This window comes from Sipha flava, unplaced genomic scaffold (genome assembly GCF_003268045.1).
Source record: "Sipha flava isolate LNK unplaced genomic scaffold, YSA_version1 518_pilon_pilon, whole genome shotgun sequence".
Taxonomy (NCBI): domain Eukaryota; kingdom Metazoa; phylum Arthropoda; class Insecta; order Hemiptera; family Aphididae; genus Sipha; species Sipha flava.
The window spans coordinates 78500-94813 of NW_020273467.1; the positions used below are offsets into that span (position 1 = coordinate 78500).

The 16314-nt window shown below is 35.7% G+C and overlaps 1 protein-coding gene across 1 annotated transcript in view; it reads right to left on the bottom strand.

Moving 5' to 3' along the window:
- The window catches only part of LOC112690696 (rho GTPase-activating protein 7), a 106246-nt gene that overhangs the window by 61173 nt on the left and 28759 nt on the right, over window positions 1-16314 (bottom strand). The window contains exons 2-7 of the mRNA XM_025564760.1: window positions 12563-12656; window positions 6554-6767; window positions 6055-6260; window positions 5628-5919; window positions 3890-4251; window positions 3734-3776 (exon numbers count right to left, since the gene is read on the bottom strand). Of these exons, the coding sequence (XP_025420545.1) occupies window positions 3734-3776; window positions 3890-4251; window positions 5628-5919; window positions 6055-6260; window positions 6554-6767; window positions 12563-12634 (1189 nt within the window). The 5' untranslated portion in view covers window positions 12635-12656. The remainder of the gene's footprint in view (window positions 1-3733; window positions 3777-3889; window positions 4252-5627; window positions 5920-6054; window positions 6261-6553; window positions 6768-12562; window positions 12657-16314) is intronic.

Sequence of the window (16314 nt, forward strand, 5' to 3'; positions counted from 1 at the left end):
ACATGACCAATTGTTAAATAAACTACACGAGACGGTGCGAAATGTGAAATTGTTCTAAAGAAGAAATAAATATAGTTGTAAATCGAATTGTTAGATGTAATCGTCAGCACGAGGACAATATTAATACTGTCTCGAATATTGATAGTTGAAAAAAATCCTTGTCGATAAATTATATATTTGCTTTCAACAATAATGAATATAGAAATGGCAGTGGCAGTGAGCGTGTTTAACATTTATTTGGTTTATAAACATTGATAATTTGTACGCACCTATTATGAATTTATAAATACAATACTTTTGTAACGCTGCATGGTAGTATAAAATTATAATAACCATATAACATTTCTCTATATTTATTCAATTTTTTTTTTTTTTTTAGTATTTTTATGCCTATATTCGCTAATTATTTCTCCTATGAATGCGAACAGAGTTTTTTTTTTTTTATTTAAATAAAAGTATATTTACAATCTGTAATATTCTCTTCAATAAGTAAGTTTGATAACACATAATACAGGAACATGAAATAACGTGGGAAGCCAGGTCTACTAGTGTGGATACCCACAAACTCGAGGGGAAGAAGTTTACTTGGTTAACTAATACAAGTCAGGATTTAGAAGATCACGACAGCGGTGTCTTTTTAATCGGCACGGAAGGTTATCTGGGATAGATTCGTTGGATACGTTGAATACTAGTGGATTTGTGTGATAAATTGATTAGAATTTTTTATAGTTTTTTTGAGCTGTAAAAGAAACAGTTTTAATCTGAAGATCTTTGTTAAATGATATATTAAAGACGTACCATGGCATGTATATTATTTGACAAAGAGATTGAAAGGAGGCCTATATGGAACGGAAGGCTTGGCCATATATGAATGTCGCGAACAGAGTTATATCCGTACGATATTATGTCCAGTATTGAAATATTGAATGTTTAGGAAATGTCGATTAAAGCTCCAAAATCACAAACGTAGTAGATCAACCGTTGTAAGCGCGTGTTGAATTGTGTTGAAATCATAACGATTGAAAGATATACAAAATGATTTTTAGAACCGCGGCGATATAATACGTCTCGGAAAAAACGATTTGGGGCACACGTCTTTTTTTACAATCGAACAATGTGTGCGGCGCGAAACGCGACACGTGAAACGCATTCATCATGTATCCGTCGTACGGCACCGTTACAAAGTCCTTACGAGTTACTATAATATGTTTATATTCAGTAGAATGGAAACATTGTTTTGCGCGGTGGGGTGTCTAGGCGAGATTGAATTCGAACAACAAGCGCTCCTATGTTTTAACATTAGTAAAATGTATACGTTTAAATTGCGTACGCGACATAATATATCTAACGTGCAATCGATTTCGAACAATAAATAATAATTTCCGATAAGCCATAGTCGTTCTCGAAAAATACATGACGTTCGGATACGCCACGTGATCGATATATTACGTATTATTTTACTATCGCAGGTATCCGACATTACAATCGATATTACGAATCAAGTTACCATATTATCAGCTCGTAACAATGTACGTAGACACGTCGGCTTTGAAGCGCATATCAGTGGCGTAATCCAAAAAGGGGGGCAAAGGGAGCTATAAATAAACTTGGTAAGGGGGAGGGGGGTAAAAGGTGAACTCTCGAATTCTCTTTGACCTAACCTGAACAAAAACGTGCTTAGCCCCTCCCATTTAAAATATATTTGTATACATTATATATCGGTTAATCGAACATATACGAGAATAACGTTGCAAATCGGAGGACTTTTAATCGCGGTTGTAATATACAACGTGTTGATATTACTTGTATTTACCCGAATACTTGTAAACAACAAGTAGGTTAACATCACCCGTACACTTGGTTAACTGTACATGTAAAAAGTGAACTTACAAAGAAAAATGGCAATTTCCAAAAGAAAATAAATAAATAGAATATAAATTGTTGTTTACATAGGCATTCAGTGTATGCAGTTGCATACCCTGTGGCCTCCCTGGATACGCCAACGGGTAAAAACACACCCGGCCGCCTGATATAATAACATTAAGCTTTTCGTGCTGCATGTGGAATGGGGATAGATACACTATCTAGGGATACTTTCTCGTAAACAGTTTATGCCGCCGACAGACGCACGTATACCGTCGGTTTGTCGACGCGACCAATGCCATTTTATTTTTGGATACATTTATCACGAACGAGAATTGCACCGCGGCGCATGTTTGGCGAAAACGTAAACACGATATATTTTATAGGTGTGTCTTATACGGTTGTCGGGGTGAAACGTTTCGATGTCGGGTGCATGTTTACGATTTTGCGCTGCTAAACGCATCTTACGAACAGCCCGACACTTTGCCCATCGCCGACGGAGAAACGATCAACCCGAATGTTATTAGTCTTCAATTATAGTATTATGTACCGACGGTGTATGGATAACATCGAACACGTTGTTTGCTTCTCGGTCCACAACGGCGTGCCACCTATAACGCGGAGACGCCTGTATGTATGGGCGACATTGAATATTGAGTCCCGGATTACTTTTACTGAGTTTAAATCGAGTCCGGTATGATTTTCTTAACACGTTCCAATTGGTACAAATACACAACGATGAATTATTTAGATAATTATCGCGATGAACCGCAACTATTAGAAGTGTGACGAAAAATTGCTCAGCGAACAACGAATTAGTGACAGTGGTAAGAACCGTGGAGGATATATACGAGTATATCTGCCCGACCATAAAAGTTTCTACACAATGAATACAAAGACGATGACTGTTCTCTGAACTCTGACGACAAAAGACGCGGTTCTAATCAAACAAACAAACGTTTGTCAAACTCGTTCATCAAATATTACAATTTCATTGCTCCGTTGAAGATCACCGAAATGTGCGCTTGAAACCCAAAACGCTTCGAGACCTATGGATATTACAACAAACAACTTGGCAACAGGGTTTCCTGATCAAGAGCGATGTTTGATGTTGAAAAAATCTTGTCTAATAATTTTCGCGATCCGTGGCCGACGTTAACTGTGGGAACTCGAGAAAGAAAACTCGTCGGACTGAACGGGAACAGCCGAAAACTACGAGTGGGACTCGATTCGAAGCTCAATGCATAATTTCGTCCTCGTGCGATAAGGAAAGAAAAAAACGTGTCTGGGCGCCCAGCGACCAGCGTCGTGTCGCGTACGCAAAAGGGCCGATAATATATACCGGCCGATAAATAATAATAATGTGCGTAATACGGCGGTAATGCGATCAACCGCGCGCGCGCGCGGGTAGGTGTGTAGCAAATTATAACATTATTTTACGAACAACCGTTGATTAAATCGAAAGTATCCGCGTCGAAGGAACGGATTGATTAAATTCTCCGAGATGGCCGAGAACGCGACGGTCAACCGTGATCACGTTGCACGTGAAGCGCGTGCTCTATCGTAATGGCTATCGGTCGGAACGCTGTTGCTAATGTCAATACACCAACCGACGAACAGCCGTAGAGCGGCTCGGTGCCGTTAAACGAGCCATAAAACAATTATTGTACGCAACGTGCACATTGTCGAGACCGTAAAAGATAACCATCGGGAATTGCAACTTTGCATTCGTTTCTCGATTAGGAAGGTGTAAGGCGTTGACGACAACGTACACGCCGGTTATGCATCGAAAACGAATGTTTCCACGTCAGCTCGATGATGACGAAAATAAATGTTAACGATAGTGATAACAACAACGTTGAAATGTTACCTGATAAATATCGTTCCGAGTGACATCTCGGTTGTTTCCAGTCCTAAAAACGACACACGAAACGATTAGCGTATGATTAACTAATAATAATAATAATAATAATAATTAGTAAATTTGCCCCGTCCCCCTGCGCCGCCGCATCAGTAGTGCTATTACCTGCGACCCGTCGTACTTGGTCCTGGGCAGGGTCTGCGTGGACTTGATCAGATGCGGAGCCGACGAACTCTTGCTGGCCAACTCCGGCACAACGTCGCCGCCGTTCAACGACACGGCCGACGGGCTGGGCAACTCGTAGCCGATCTTCTGCCGGTCGGCGCAGCACTCGCTGGTCAAAGTCAGCCGATCCGGTCGTACCGGCCGGTCGGGCGTCGCCGTCTGCCCCGACTGGGCCGGGTCTCCGCTCTCCGCCGCGGCCGCTACCCACACTGGTTCCGCGAGCTTCACAGTCATCCGCCTGTCCGCGTGCCGTCTTCGCAGTCTCTCCCACGTCTCTTTCCTCCGGCATTTCTGGTGTCCCGCTGAACACCGACAACAAGCCGACATATTTATGTAAACATCGGAACACGTAAAAACTATGTCCGTACGGTTATGAGAAATCCGGAAACTTTTACAATGCTCGTGATGTGTGTACGCCACCAAAATCATTTTAGCGTTCAATTTAACGCGATTAGTTTAATTGATATTTATCAGGTTCACATTTTTGAATATTATAATCGAACGAATAAAATCGAATTATACTGAGCTCTTGTCTGGCTCGTTTCACTTCGATCCCTCCCAAACAGGACATTCGGTCGATATTTAGTAAGAAAAAATCGATCGGTCGTTTAAATATTTTTAGTTATAAATAAAGCACTATTTATTTTTAACTTATGATTTTTTTTTTATTTTTATTTTTTTTTTTTTTATAGAGCATTTCTACAAATCCATGTTATTTGGAAACATGTAAACATACGATACATAATAATAAGCCAATATGTTCGTCGTTTAAAATATTAAAAATATACACGTTGACTTAAAAATAGAAAAAACAAGTTGTGTTAAGTGTCAGAAAGCAAATTTTCTCTGGAATAATAAACTCCATGCAAAATTATAAACATTGCCAGCCACAGAAATACACGGCTGACCCACTATGGGATGGTGTTATTTATAGAGCTTATCTAAATATAAAAATGAAAAATATATACAAATGACATAAGTGATTAACAAGCGGTAAAACGATTAAATATAAAAAATAGGCCCGAAGAAACTAATGTTATTTTAATGTAAAATTATATTACAAAATACACAAACTTTTAAAATAAAAGCATGTCAACGTGGAAGATAATAAATTATGTTCAAGACTACCAATTGAATGGTGTGTTCGTTTGCCACATTTATTTTTAAATAACCCACGTTTCAAAATAATGTTTAACGTATACACAGTTATAAATCAATTGTTTTTGTAAATTTGAACGTTGCAACAGTTAAACCATCAGTTTTCCTTTGATCGGTAAGGTTGATTAGCGGAGTCTGATAAGCATTTTGAAAACATGTTTAAAGCTATCAACAAATTGTTATCGATCCGATTCGTGATTTTTAAATTTTTTTTTCTATTGATTTTTTTTCTCATTCAGTCGTTTTTGTTATTGCGTACAACGTTACAATTTACCAAACAACAGTTCTTTCCCCGTACTTTGTCACGAACACTGGCATAAATACTTTTTCACTCGCACACACCACCACTACATTGTCATAACAAATCGAAAATTGCCTACACAATAACCCCTTGAAAGCCACCAACACGTTATTGTTGTTACTGACATAACTATTATTATTCGACCAAACTCGCGTTAGGTTAACACTGAACGGTTATTGTTTCGTCTACCGATGAGAATTGTAATCGCGTTAAACTCACATTTGAAGTACCGGTGATGCGGCGGTGACGCGGTTCCGATACCGGATTCGGGTTCGTCGGACCGTCCGGGTGGAGTGACGGACGACTCAGTTGATGATCCACAACTGATGTGATGGTCAGTGACCGAATCATCCGTAGAACTGCACGGCGTCACCGCCTCTTCCTCAGCCGAAGAACAGTTACCCGTGTCCGAGCGGTCGGATAACCATGTAAAACTAGACGATCTGCTGCAAGTCGGCGACGTCTGCGTGGCTACTTCCAGAGGACCCCCGTCGCTCTCTCGCCGGTCCAGCTATAAATCGTCGGAACACATCGTGGTAAAAATCAAAAAAAAAAAACAGTCGCAACTCAACGTTTCGGCTTCGTCATCGTCTCACGGCCGAAGCGTTAACGTTTGTATTTCTATCGGAACACTACGGGACGTTACCTGTTTCTGTTGTTGGGCGATGATCATTTGAAATCTGTTCAGGGACGAACTGCGCACAGGAGCAGGAGGCGTGTTGATTACTTTAACGTTGAGCAAAACGGCCGCTTGGTCGTCGTAAAAACCTGGCAGCTGCAGGTTACTTAGATCCGAAGACCGAGAACGACACCGTTTTCGTTTGGTCGGCGACACGCGGTAACGCATGGTGTCTGAAACATCGGTCGTATACGATTACCGTCTGTGTACACAAGTTTATTTGTTTGCATTAAAATTAACGTTGACGACATGCGCTGTGCGGTTGTCGAAAACTATACCGTCAAGACGAGTCGAAACGTTCGAAGGAACTTTTCGACTCGATCTCAGTTGCACGCGGTGAGAAATGTAAACAACTCGAATAAATACGACGCCGGTAATATTCGATTGAACGCAGTTGTAACGAAAACGAAAAAAATGTACAGCGATTCGGGGGTACCGTTACGTAACGTTTCGAAAACCCGCTGACCTGTTACTTCGGTGCACGCCTGGCAGACAATGCGTTCGGGCAGTTGAAACTCCAACACGACGTCGTCGAACCGATTGCCGAATCCGTCGGCCAAGTGGTTGGCCGCGCCGCCGTTGGTGCCCGGTCCGTCGTCCGGCGGCCAGTTCGCCGTGAGTTTGCCCGGCTGCTGCTCCGACCTCTCGGACCACCGGTTGAACACCTCATCGAGCTCCTCCTGGGAACAGTTAAACCGACCGCCGTACTCGTAAAACTGGTGCGTGTTTGGAAACGCGCGCGCGTCGACGTCCGCGAAGGGTGCCGGTCGTGTGGCGAATGTCGTCCGAGACGTCGCGATCCGCGTATACGACGCGCGTTCGTTATTATTCCGATCGGGAGCGGCGGCGACGTCCAGGAGTTTCCAAACCGCGTACGCCAAAGGATTTCGGCTGAGATCGCACCCCCCCCCCCAACGGGGAAACGCACCCGTCCGCCGGAGCCCAACCGTAGCCCCGCGAGTAATTTATGTCCCGCGGGCGAAACAAGCACCCCGATCGCGTCACGCCGACCCGACCGCCGTCGGCGTCGCGTTCTCGGTTTGGTAACCGCTGCCGCGCGCGTCCACCGGTGGGAAGTCGTATGACCATATCGGTAGTCGACACCGCGTACGAGGCCTACGTGCCGCCGCTCGTCGTGCACACGCGCGTAACCGAGTGCCCGGCCTTCGGTCCGCCGCACGATTTGTTGTGACGTACTTACCGGTTTTCGGAAATCCACCGGTCGTCCCGATCGCACTCGGACGCCGCCGCAGCGTTACCCGTTAAACCGCTCGTCAAACGCAAAACTCGAGAGTTGCGATTTCGTTATTTCGCGTATTCCGTCTCCCGGCCGAATCTCGGTTAATTCCGCGTGTACCGCCCGACGATGAATTTTTTTTTATCAGCAAACTCAACGAATACAATAATACTCCGGGCTAAGCTTTCATCGTTACGTTTCGACTTACGCGGTGTTGACCGGTCGATAGTTTTTAATTTTTATTCGATTCGCTTCGAAGTCGATTCTTATACAGCACGGGTTTCAAAGCCTGCCTACGTATTATTTACCTCCGGTAATTGTTACGAAAATATAAACCAATATTGGCCAACACGGTTCTAGTTGCGAAATAAAACATTCTGTACACCTTATTGTTTTCGCCATATTACTTTTTATAGTACAGTAGCCACCTCGCACGTCATACTTCCCGTACTACTTCTACTGATCGGTGTTGCGTTTAATCCGGATAAATTTGTCTAGACGAAATATAATTTTTAACATTTCTTTTCAGATTCGGAGTGAGGAATTTATTGATTTTACAATGTTTTATCTTATAAATATATATTTTGCGATTCTCATCACCTTTTAGAGCATTAGATGTGCTTCGATTTTCAACTTAAGGAATAGTTTCTGGTAACGAATCGCGCTTAGTTGATACTTTAGTAATTTTCAGTTTCACTAGTTTTCAAGAAAAACGAAAGAACAAATAAAGGAATAACGGGAATTAAAAAAATTAATGATATAATTTTTCAATAAAGTGTTTGTTTATTAATAATTATTTAGTACATAATGTTAGTTATTTGATATTTTTATGAGAATTTTAAATACCGAATATTTATATAAATAATTTTAACAGGATTTTAAAAACAACGATTTTATTATTTATAACTACTAAAGAACATTAATTCAATTTTTATTTTTAATATAATTTATTTCAATTTTGTTCGATAGATAAAACAACAACGCATTATTAAAAAATAATAAATAATATGTTTTTCGATACCAAATGTTATGATATTGTAAACCGTAATTTATCGTTAAAATGTTTTTTAGAAATAACATTTATTTGATTTGTTAATTTACATTAATCACAATTGTTGGAAATGTAGATGTGCTACTTATTAGCATTTAATACTAGCACTTATTATGATTTAAACCTATCTAAAAATATTATCTTTTTTTATCTGAACAATAATTGATGATTTCTATCTTTAATTAGATAATTGAATTATTATATATGTCTTTTATCTTCATCTAGATGATTAGAAAATTATCTTTACATAACACTACGTGTAATAGTAATCATAATAATTCCCAAGTATCAAATTTGTATATGCTATGCGTGCACGAGATAATTTAAAACCCGTACACTTATCGATTGCAATCTGCAGAACGCATTGTTAATCGAACATTAATTAAAACTATTAAATTACTTATAAATCACCTATAATACAGAATATTCTTATGAAACTAATGATTATAATGTGTTATTTTACACAATACACGTTGTCAGTAATTATCAAGATACACATTGCTGCGTCGTTAGTAAGAACATGAAATGAAGTTGTCAAATACTTGTTTTAAACTTATATTGATATTGATTAAAAAACACATTTCAATTTAATTGGTTTTAAATTGTACAAATATTTAATTGACTAGTATTTAAACTCTATGTTGGCCATCCACAAGTATGAAAAAGCATCGATATAAGTTAAATAATTTAAGAAAAATGTTTTTTTGATAAATAAATACGCTACACTTAATAATAAATCGTGTTTTATGTATCAATATGAGTACTTGTTGAAAATATTTTAGGCGATAAAAGTATGATTCGTTCCCGGTTGATATTATTCTACAGAATATATATATATAACGATTACAAATATACTATTCTTGTTGAGGATTAATCAATATAAAATTGTGAAAAATGAGTTATTTTGACGTAGCAGTCGAAACAACCATAAAGTTTTGGAGTATCAAACATTTAAGTGAAATTTTATGGGCTTAGAAATGTATGCGCTGTCCCCATAGAAATTGTTAAAATAAAATTTTAATAAATATTTGTATTAAAGAAATGAAAGAAAAGAAAATCAATTCATGATCAACTCGGGTTAAGAAAATATATACATTGTTATTACCGTATGCAAACGTATTATAATGCTATTTTACTTATAGTCATGGAAACTTTTTTATATCATGATGTTTCTTAATCATTTGTTCAATAATTGAATGGTATTATTTTAATGGTATAATTATTATACCATTAAAATACTTAGGTATTACTATGTTATTTCAAGGTTGGTTTTGATATTGTATATCTATGTATTACGTATAATTTATATCTATAAGAACGTTCTTAAATCAATCATAACAAACAATGATCAATTGGAATCTAATAACTTTATAATGGATATTATTCATTTTTAAAGGAGATACTTCATATTGCATAAAGTAAATATTTACTGCAGAGGGGTTGATTTAAGTCAGAAATCCGAGGAAACAATCGAGTGTTTCCCGTTAATGATTTTGATCTATAGACATAATCGCTCAGCTCGTATTTTATTACTGTGTTAGATAATCAAATAGTTGTTATGCCGACGTATGCCAATACAATTATTAGTGTTTACGCTTGGAGTAAATACATTAAAACGTATTTAAAACAGTAACAATAAAACGTAATCCGAACGTACCGAGATGGCAAGTGCCGGAGAATCGACGGGGAACAAATGCATAACTCAATCGTGTACTAGGTGTTTGCTCGACGATTTTCTGTTTTAAAGTTTCGTTTATTCTTTCACGGTGTTTTACGGATTACGAAACGCATTAATTGAATTCACCCGTTAATGCTCCAATACTTCGGTTTTCGTTTTGTCATCGTCATCAGTGATGATGATAAAATATAACGTAATACACGCATTGTCGTCAAGCGTAAATGCACCAATGCGAAGATAATAGACTGTTAATTAACGAAACGTCGGATGAGTATTTATTATTAAATAACGGAATACGTAAGACCACAACGTCGTAGCTCGTTCGATAAAACATTATGTACAGCAGTTTGTAAGAAACAACATCGTACGAAATGTAAGTTTCGAAGATCATTCGTAAATGAAATGTTTACCATTATTCTCACAAACGGCACAGCCAAACCTCATGTTAATGTTGCGGCTAATGGAATTGAATATGTTTTCACGGTGTGTGTTGTTTAAGCATAATAGCATTACAATACCACCAAAACGGAACAATATTTGCTTTATACTTTTGTAAAATAAAATCGTAATAAAATGTAATAATGCTGAAACAGGTAAACAACAAGAAAAAACAAAATGAAAAGTTGTGTTTCAGTGTTTGTATAAGAAATATATTATCCAACGAATTTAAGATAATATCGGTACAGTGGTTTTATTTCAAAGGATATTATTTTCAAATGTTACGTTGTGTACATCAATAAGGTTATTTTTACCACATAAATATAAAATAATCGTGAAAATGAAATCACTCAAAGAAAACGTACATCGATATTCTAAATCGGACAAAACTCTTCGCGTCGTTTACATGATAAGAGCTCGTAACGTAAATATTAAAAGTCACAAACGTTATTTTCTTTATCATAATAATTATATAATTTTAATTAATTATTGTGAAATGTTTAAAAATGACTCGCGACTTTCTTGTAGCTCACTCCGCTGCTTATATGCAATTCACAACGTAACAAAATATTATTCTATAAACAATTTAACTATACATTTACAAAGAAAACCAACAATTATTATTTCAATTATTTCAGTTGGACGAAATGTTAAGAACAACAATTTTAAAGAAAATTTTTGCTTAAGTATAAGGAATAAAATAACTTTGAAAATATGTGGACAACATTGAAAACACTTGAACGAACGAATCGTTTAATTGCTCCTTATGCTCGTACGATCGACTATTACACATACATTGTCTTACGTTTAGTTGCAGCACTATTCTTTCTCTTGACACTGTTCGTTTAAAAGTTTTTCGATTGAATATTTATTATGAATATATTATCAGGTACGTTTTATTACATTCGATTTCGAGTAATATTATTTTGAATATTTTTTATGGATAATACTTAAACAGCGAATTATAGTATATCACTCGACGTACAAATAATCGGTACAACATGTTTTCGATAATCTGTAATATATTGTCATTGCAGATTGAAATAATTTTTTATATTAAACTGCAATATCATCGATTGAATGAAAGCCAATTAAATATAATATATATTATATTCGTGCAACCTTGATGTTTAAAAAGTCAATTTTATTTCACAATCGTTATCGTAAATTTGTTAGTTTCGCCCATTTGGATTACATATTTTTATATTCTACAAGGTATTTTGAAATAAGTTTAACTCGAAAAATTGCGGAAAACAGCGACCACCGAATAAATATTGTAACCGTTAATTTTGCCAATAAAAATATAGTATAAAACGTGAGGGGTTAATTCTGATTTGAATACAATTTCCAACATTTTTACTTAACCATAAATATCCTAATTACGTTCCGTATTATGTGTCATATATAACGTATAATGACGGACATATACATACATTTCAAGGTTATTGTAAAAAAAAAAATAATTATAATAATAATAATAATAATAAAGAGTATTTAAAATTTATACCGAAAACCTATGTTTTACGACGTACCAAATTACCATATACCTGTTTACTACTGTAATTATTCAAATGTACACGGAGCACTTAATTTTATTAGGTAGAAACTGAATTAGAAGGTGAAACATATTTTAAATAAAAATATGACTACTTATAGTTTCATTTTTCGCTACAGAAATGCAAATTGAATTATTTATAAATAGTACTATTTAAGGTGTAAAACAGTAACGTGTCTTCCATTTAAAGCGACAAAAACAAAGAGAAGTGTGAACTTATTTCTGTTCTCATAGAAAATTAAAATCTACTGTTTAGGTTAGATTAAAAATTGACAGTAAAAAACGACACTACGACCTATAAGTCAGAAAATGACGTTAAAAAAATAACACACGGAGTAAAAATATATTATCAAGTGTAAACGATATTTCAAAATATTACACATGTAAATGCATAATATAAATGTACAAGTACACGTATTGAGTGTGTACATTTTACATTTATAAAATGGCCCCTTCGCTTCTCGAGTAAAATTGCGCGCTGTAATTAAAAAAACATTTCTTTGAAACAAAACTTACGGCCACTCTTTCCAGATAGTTTTCCATTTCCTGATACGGATCAAATTGTGCAGTTAACTCGTTAGAAGCCATCGGAACGTTAGTCCTCTGCGTCCTGTAACCGTATAAACACAACACATTAGTATCATATTTGATTTACAAACCTAACGTTTACATAATAAACAAATTGTATTTATCGAAAACTGTTTATAACAAATGGGCGAATCGATGATTTACGAATCGAACGACTCGTAAACTGTGCAGTAATGCCTGTCGTAAAATAATGATTCAATACATCTTACGAGTACTGATTAATTTTTAAACGACGTGTTTCGTATGTTCGGCATTAATAACGTTAAGGTAATAACGTTTTTAATTTAAATTCAATTAAGAAGTAAAAATTTGTCGCGGGTGTTGGTTATTATTTTGGCACGGTTTTTTTTTATTCAGACATTCGTTATTATTATAATTAACTGCAGTCGTGAGACATTTAAAAGCAATCGTTCTTCTATCAGAGTTCAGAGTTCAAAATCGATCTCAAATGAAGATTCGAAAAAACATGACAGGTTCAAAGCACACAATAGTCGTTAGTGATTTGTAGAAAATATTTTAATAAAAATAGAAATTGAAAAATATATTACGATACTTTTTTTTTTTTTTGATGCAGTTAACCGCGATAGGAAATTGTGTATCGCGAAATAATAGCAAGAAAAATCCCCGAAGGCTGCAGTCGTGGAACGGAATTTTCTCACAAGAGTTACCTGAGAATTTTACCTGTGAAATAACAAGGGTTCTGTTACGCTAACAAGAATACGTTACATCATCTGTGCATGCGAAACACAACGGTCTCGTTTGCAAATCAATATTTTCTATAAACTATAATTCCAGCCGACGTAGAAAAACGTATCGATCAGTAATCGTACGCAGTCAAAGCCGTGCAAATAGTAATTATTGTGTGTATTAATGGAGTTCAGGTTTTTTTTTTTTTTTCTTTCACGAAATGGTGAACACGACGATTTTGACAGAACGCGCGTGTATTATGCAATAGAAATTAAAAGATGTGTAACAGTCAAAAAAAAAAAAACATCATATCAAATCGAAACGCTAACAAAAACGTTTCAAAATCATATTTGTCACGACCATCGCTCGTCGCGACCGAGCGGTCGCGGAACGGATAACCTGCAATGGCATTCCTACGAGTGTATTATTATTGTGATTATCTATTTTCGATTTCCGATAAGAAAATAACGTATCGACAGTAAAAAAAAAAAAAACACATGATGTCACGAAGTTACGCGCAAAACACGATGATGACAGTTATTACTGCACGTAAGTCATCGCGAAATTACAATAACAATTTAGGTTTGGTTATTTTTTTGCTTCTTCTGTCTCCCGCCGCAGTCCATGAATAATTGATGTTTCGTACAATTACGTAACCGAACCGATCGCCAGACATCGTACCTACGTGTTTAATGTCATGATCGCGCACACGCTGAACGTTCCGGTTCGGATACTCGATATACCTACATCTGCACCCGTATGAGTCAACCGAATTTCTTCGAACCAAATCCGCGTACCTCAATCGTAATCGCGTTTGTTCGCGTCCGCATTGTGTACGCGAACTCTGAACTTTGCGCTCGAAAACGTTTTGACGAGTTTATTTTCATTTATCACTATCGTGCGCGATGATTTTAATGGCGTTTGGTTCTTTTTTTTTTCTAGGTGCACATACTCATATCGCTGGGTGAGCTCACCATGTTTTCGTTTAAAAATCGATTTGAATACCATTTTTTTTTTTTTTTACTTTTATTGCAATTTTGGCAATTTTTTTTTTTTTGGTTCTTAGTACCGCTTGATTTTAGCTGCTTTTTCATATTCTCGCATAATCGAAAAATATTGAACTTTATTTTATCACCAAAATTGTATTTCTTGTTTTTATAAATACAAAAATTTGTTTTTTTTTTCATTATATCCAAACGTTGTTTTCAAAGCAATTTTAAAAACTATTAGTAACATTTTTTGCTTATTTTAATGCAACGATGCAATACATTTAGTGAGTGTGTTTACGCAATAACTACACCGTCCTAGTAATGATACTATAACATAATGAACACATACAATCCATAAACCATAAATAAATTCAGACTTTTTTTTTTTAATTTTAAATTTTAATTGCAGCTCATCACAATTATTTGGGTTGTAGATGTATTAGTTAATCGTTATTATGCATATTGTGCTTAAACCGTGTAATTATACACAGCTATAGGTTCTGGCGAGCTTTGTGACATTCGAGTAACAAACGATGTATTACAACGTTCACGTTGTCTCGTCGAGCTAAAATATTTCGTGTAAAGATATTCCGATCGTGAACAACGTTTCGTAAACATAAAGTTATAGTTATAGCAATCGATCTGATGAGGATTTAGACATTAATAATATGAAATTATTATACTCACCGAGTTACAAAAATATGTCGAGCTGATTCATTTTTTATTTGTTTGAACCACCGTTTGTTAATACATCAGTAAAATATAATTTTGTATAGCGTTCGATTTCTCAAAACGTATGACGTTCACGAATTCATATTCAGTGCACATATTTATATTACAATTTAAATGTCTTACATTCTTAATCGTCCTATTCCGGTCGATTTTTATTTAAAAAAATCTTAATATTGAAACTACACGTTTCCAAAATAGTCTCGAACGCGTATACACAATTTTGATTCAAGATTTATCTTTTCAATGCGGAACACAATCATTTTAATTTTATATTATTGTTTGCATGCACTCGTGGTCGAATGTTCAAAAAATAATATTATTAACTCGATTGGAAGTACAAATATTCTTACAGTCCTTAGTATTTTGATGAATTGCGAACGGCGAACAAAAATAATTGTTTTCAGTTATTTATTTTTCTAAAAAAAAAATCTCAGATTTTACTTATATTATTTTTCTTTAAAAATATCCAAGTGCCAGTTTCTTGATAATTATATTTTTATCTTGGAGACCAAAACATATATTTATGTAACATATTTATATATAGAAAGAGAAATAGGATAAAAATATAAATAAAAAAAACATCATTACGTAACGAAAGTACACTTTTTATTACGACCCAATATACTTCAATTCGTCATAATATCATTTGGATTCTATTCCAGAAAATTTTGTTCGCATTATATTCATTGTTTTTCTTAGGATAATCTGATGACGAAGTAAAATTGTTTTTACGCGGAAGACAAAAAGTAAAACGCATTTTAAATAAAGATTATCACATACCTACCGACATGTACGTTTTTATACGTAAATAAGGAGATAATAACATGTATACTGCATGTAAGAGTCACTACACAATTTCCCGCGAAGTGCTAACGCTGCAAATTCACTTCAGCTATTTGAAATTAATTCGTATTCAAATTAAAACATGACACGTCACCATTTACGTATAGAATGCTAGAGTTCTATGCAAATTTGAAATGTGTACGATTCCACTTGATAGGTAATAGGTTTTTTTTTTGTTATTTTTGAACTCAGAAAAAAAAAACATACGATATTATTGTGTACGACAACAAATTTACGTCGTTCATAATACCATTAGAGGTGTACACATCAAAAACCGTACGCGATATTTACATAAACAGTTTTGAATTCGAAAAGGTCAATAATCGTGTTTAGTGTTCAATACTGTGTTCGTTATTAGGTTGTCAGTGCGGGTTATCTTAACTATGTACCATACGTCCGGGGGAGGGAGGACTTCAAACGGCCACGTCG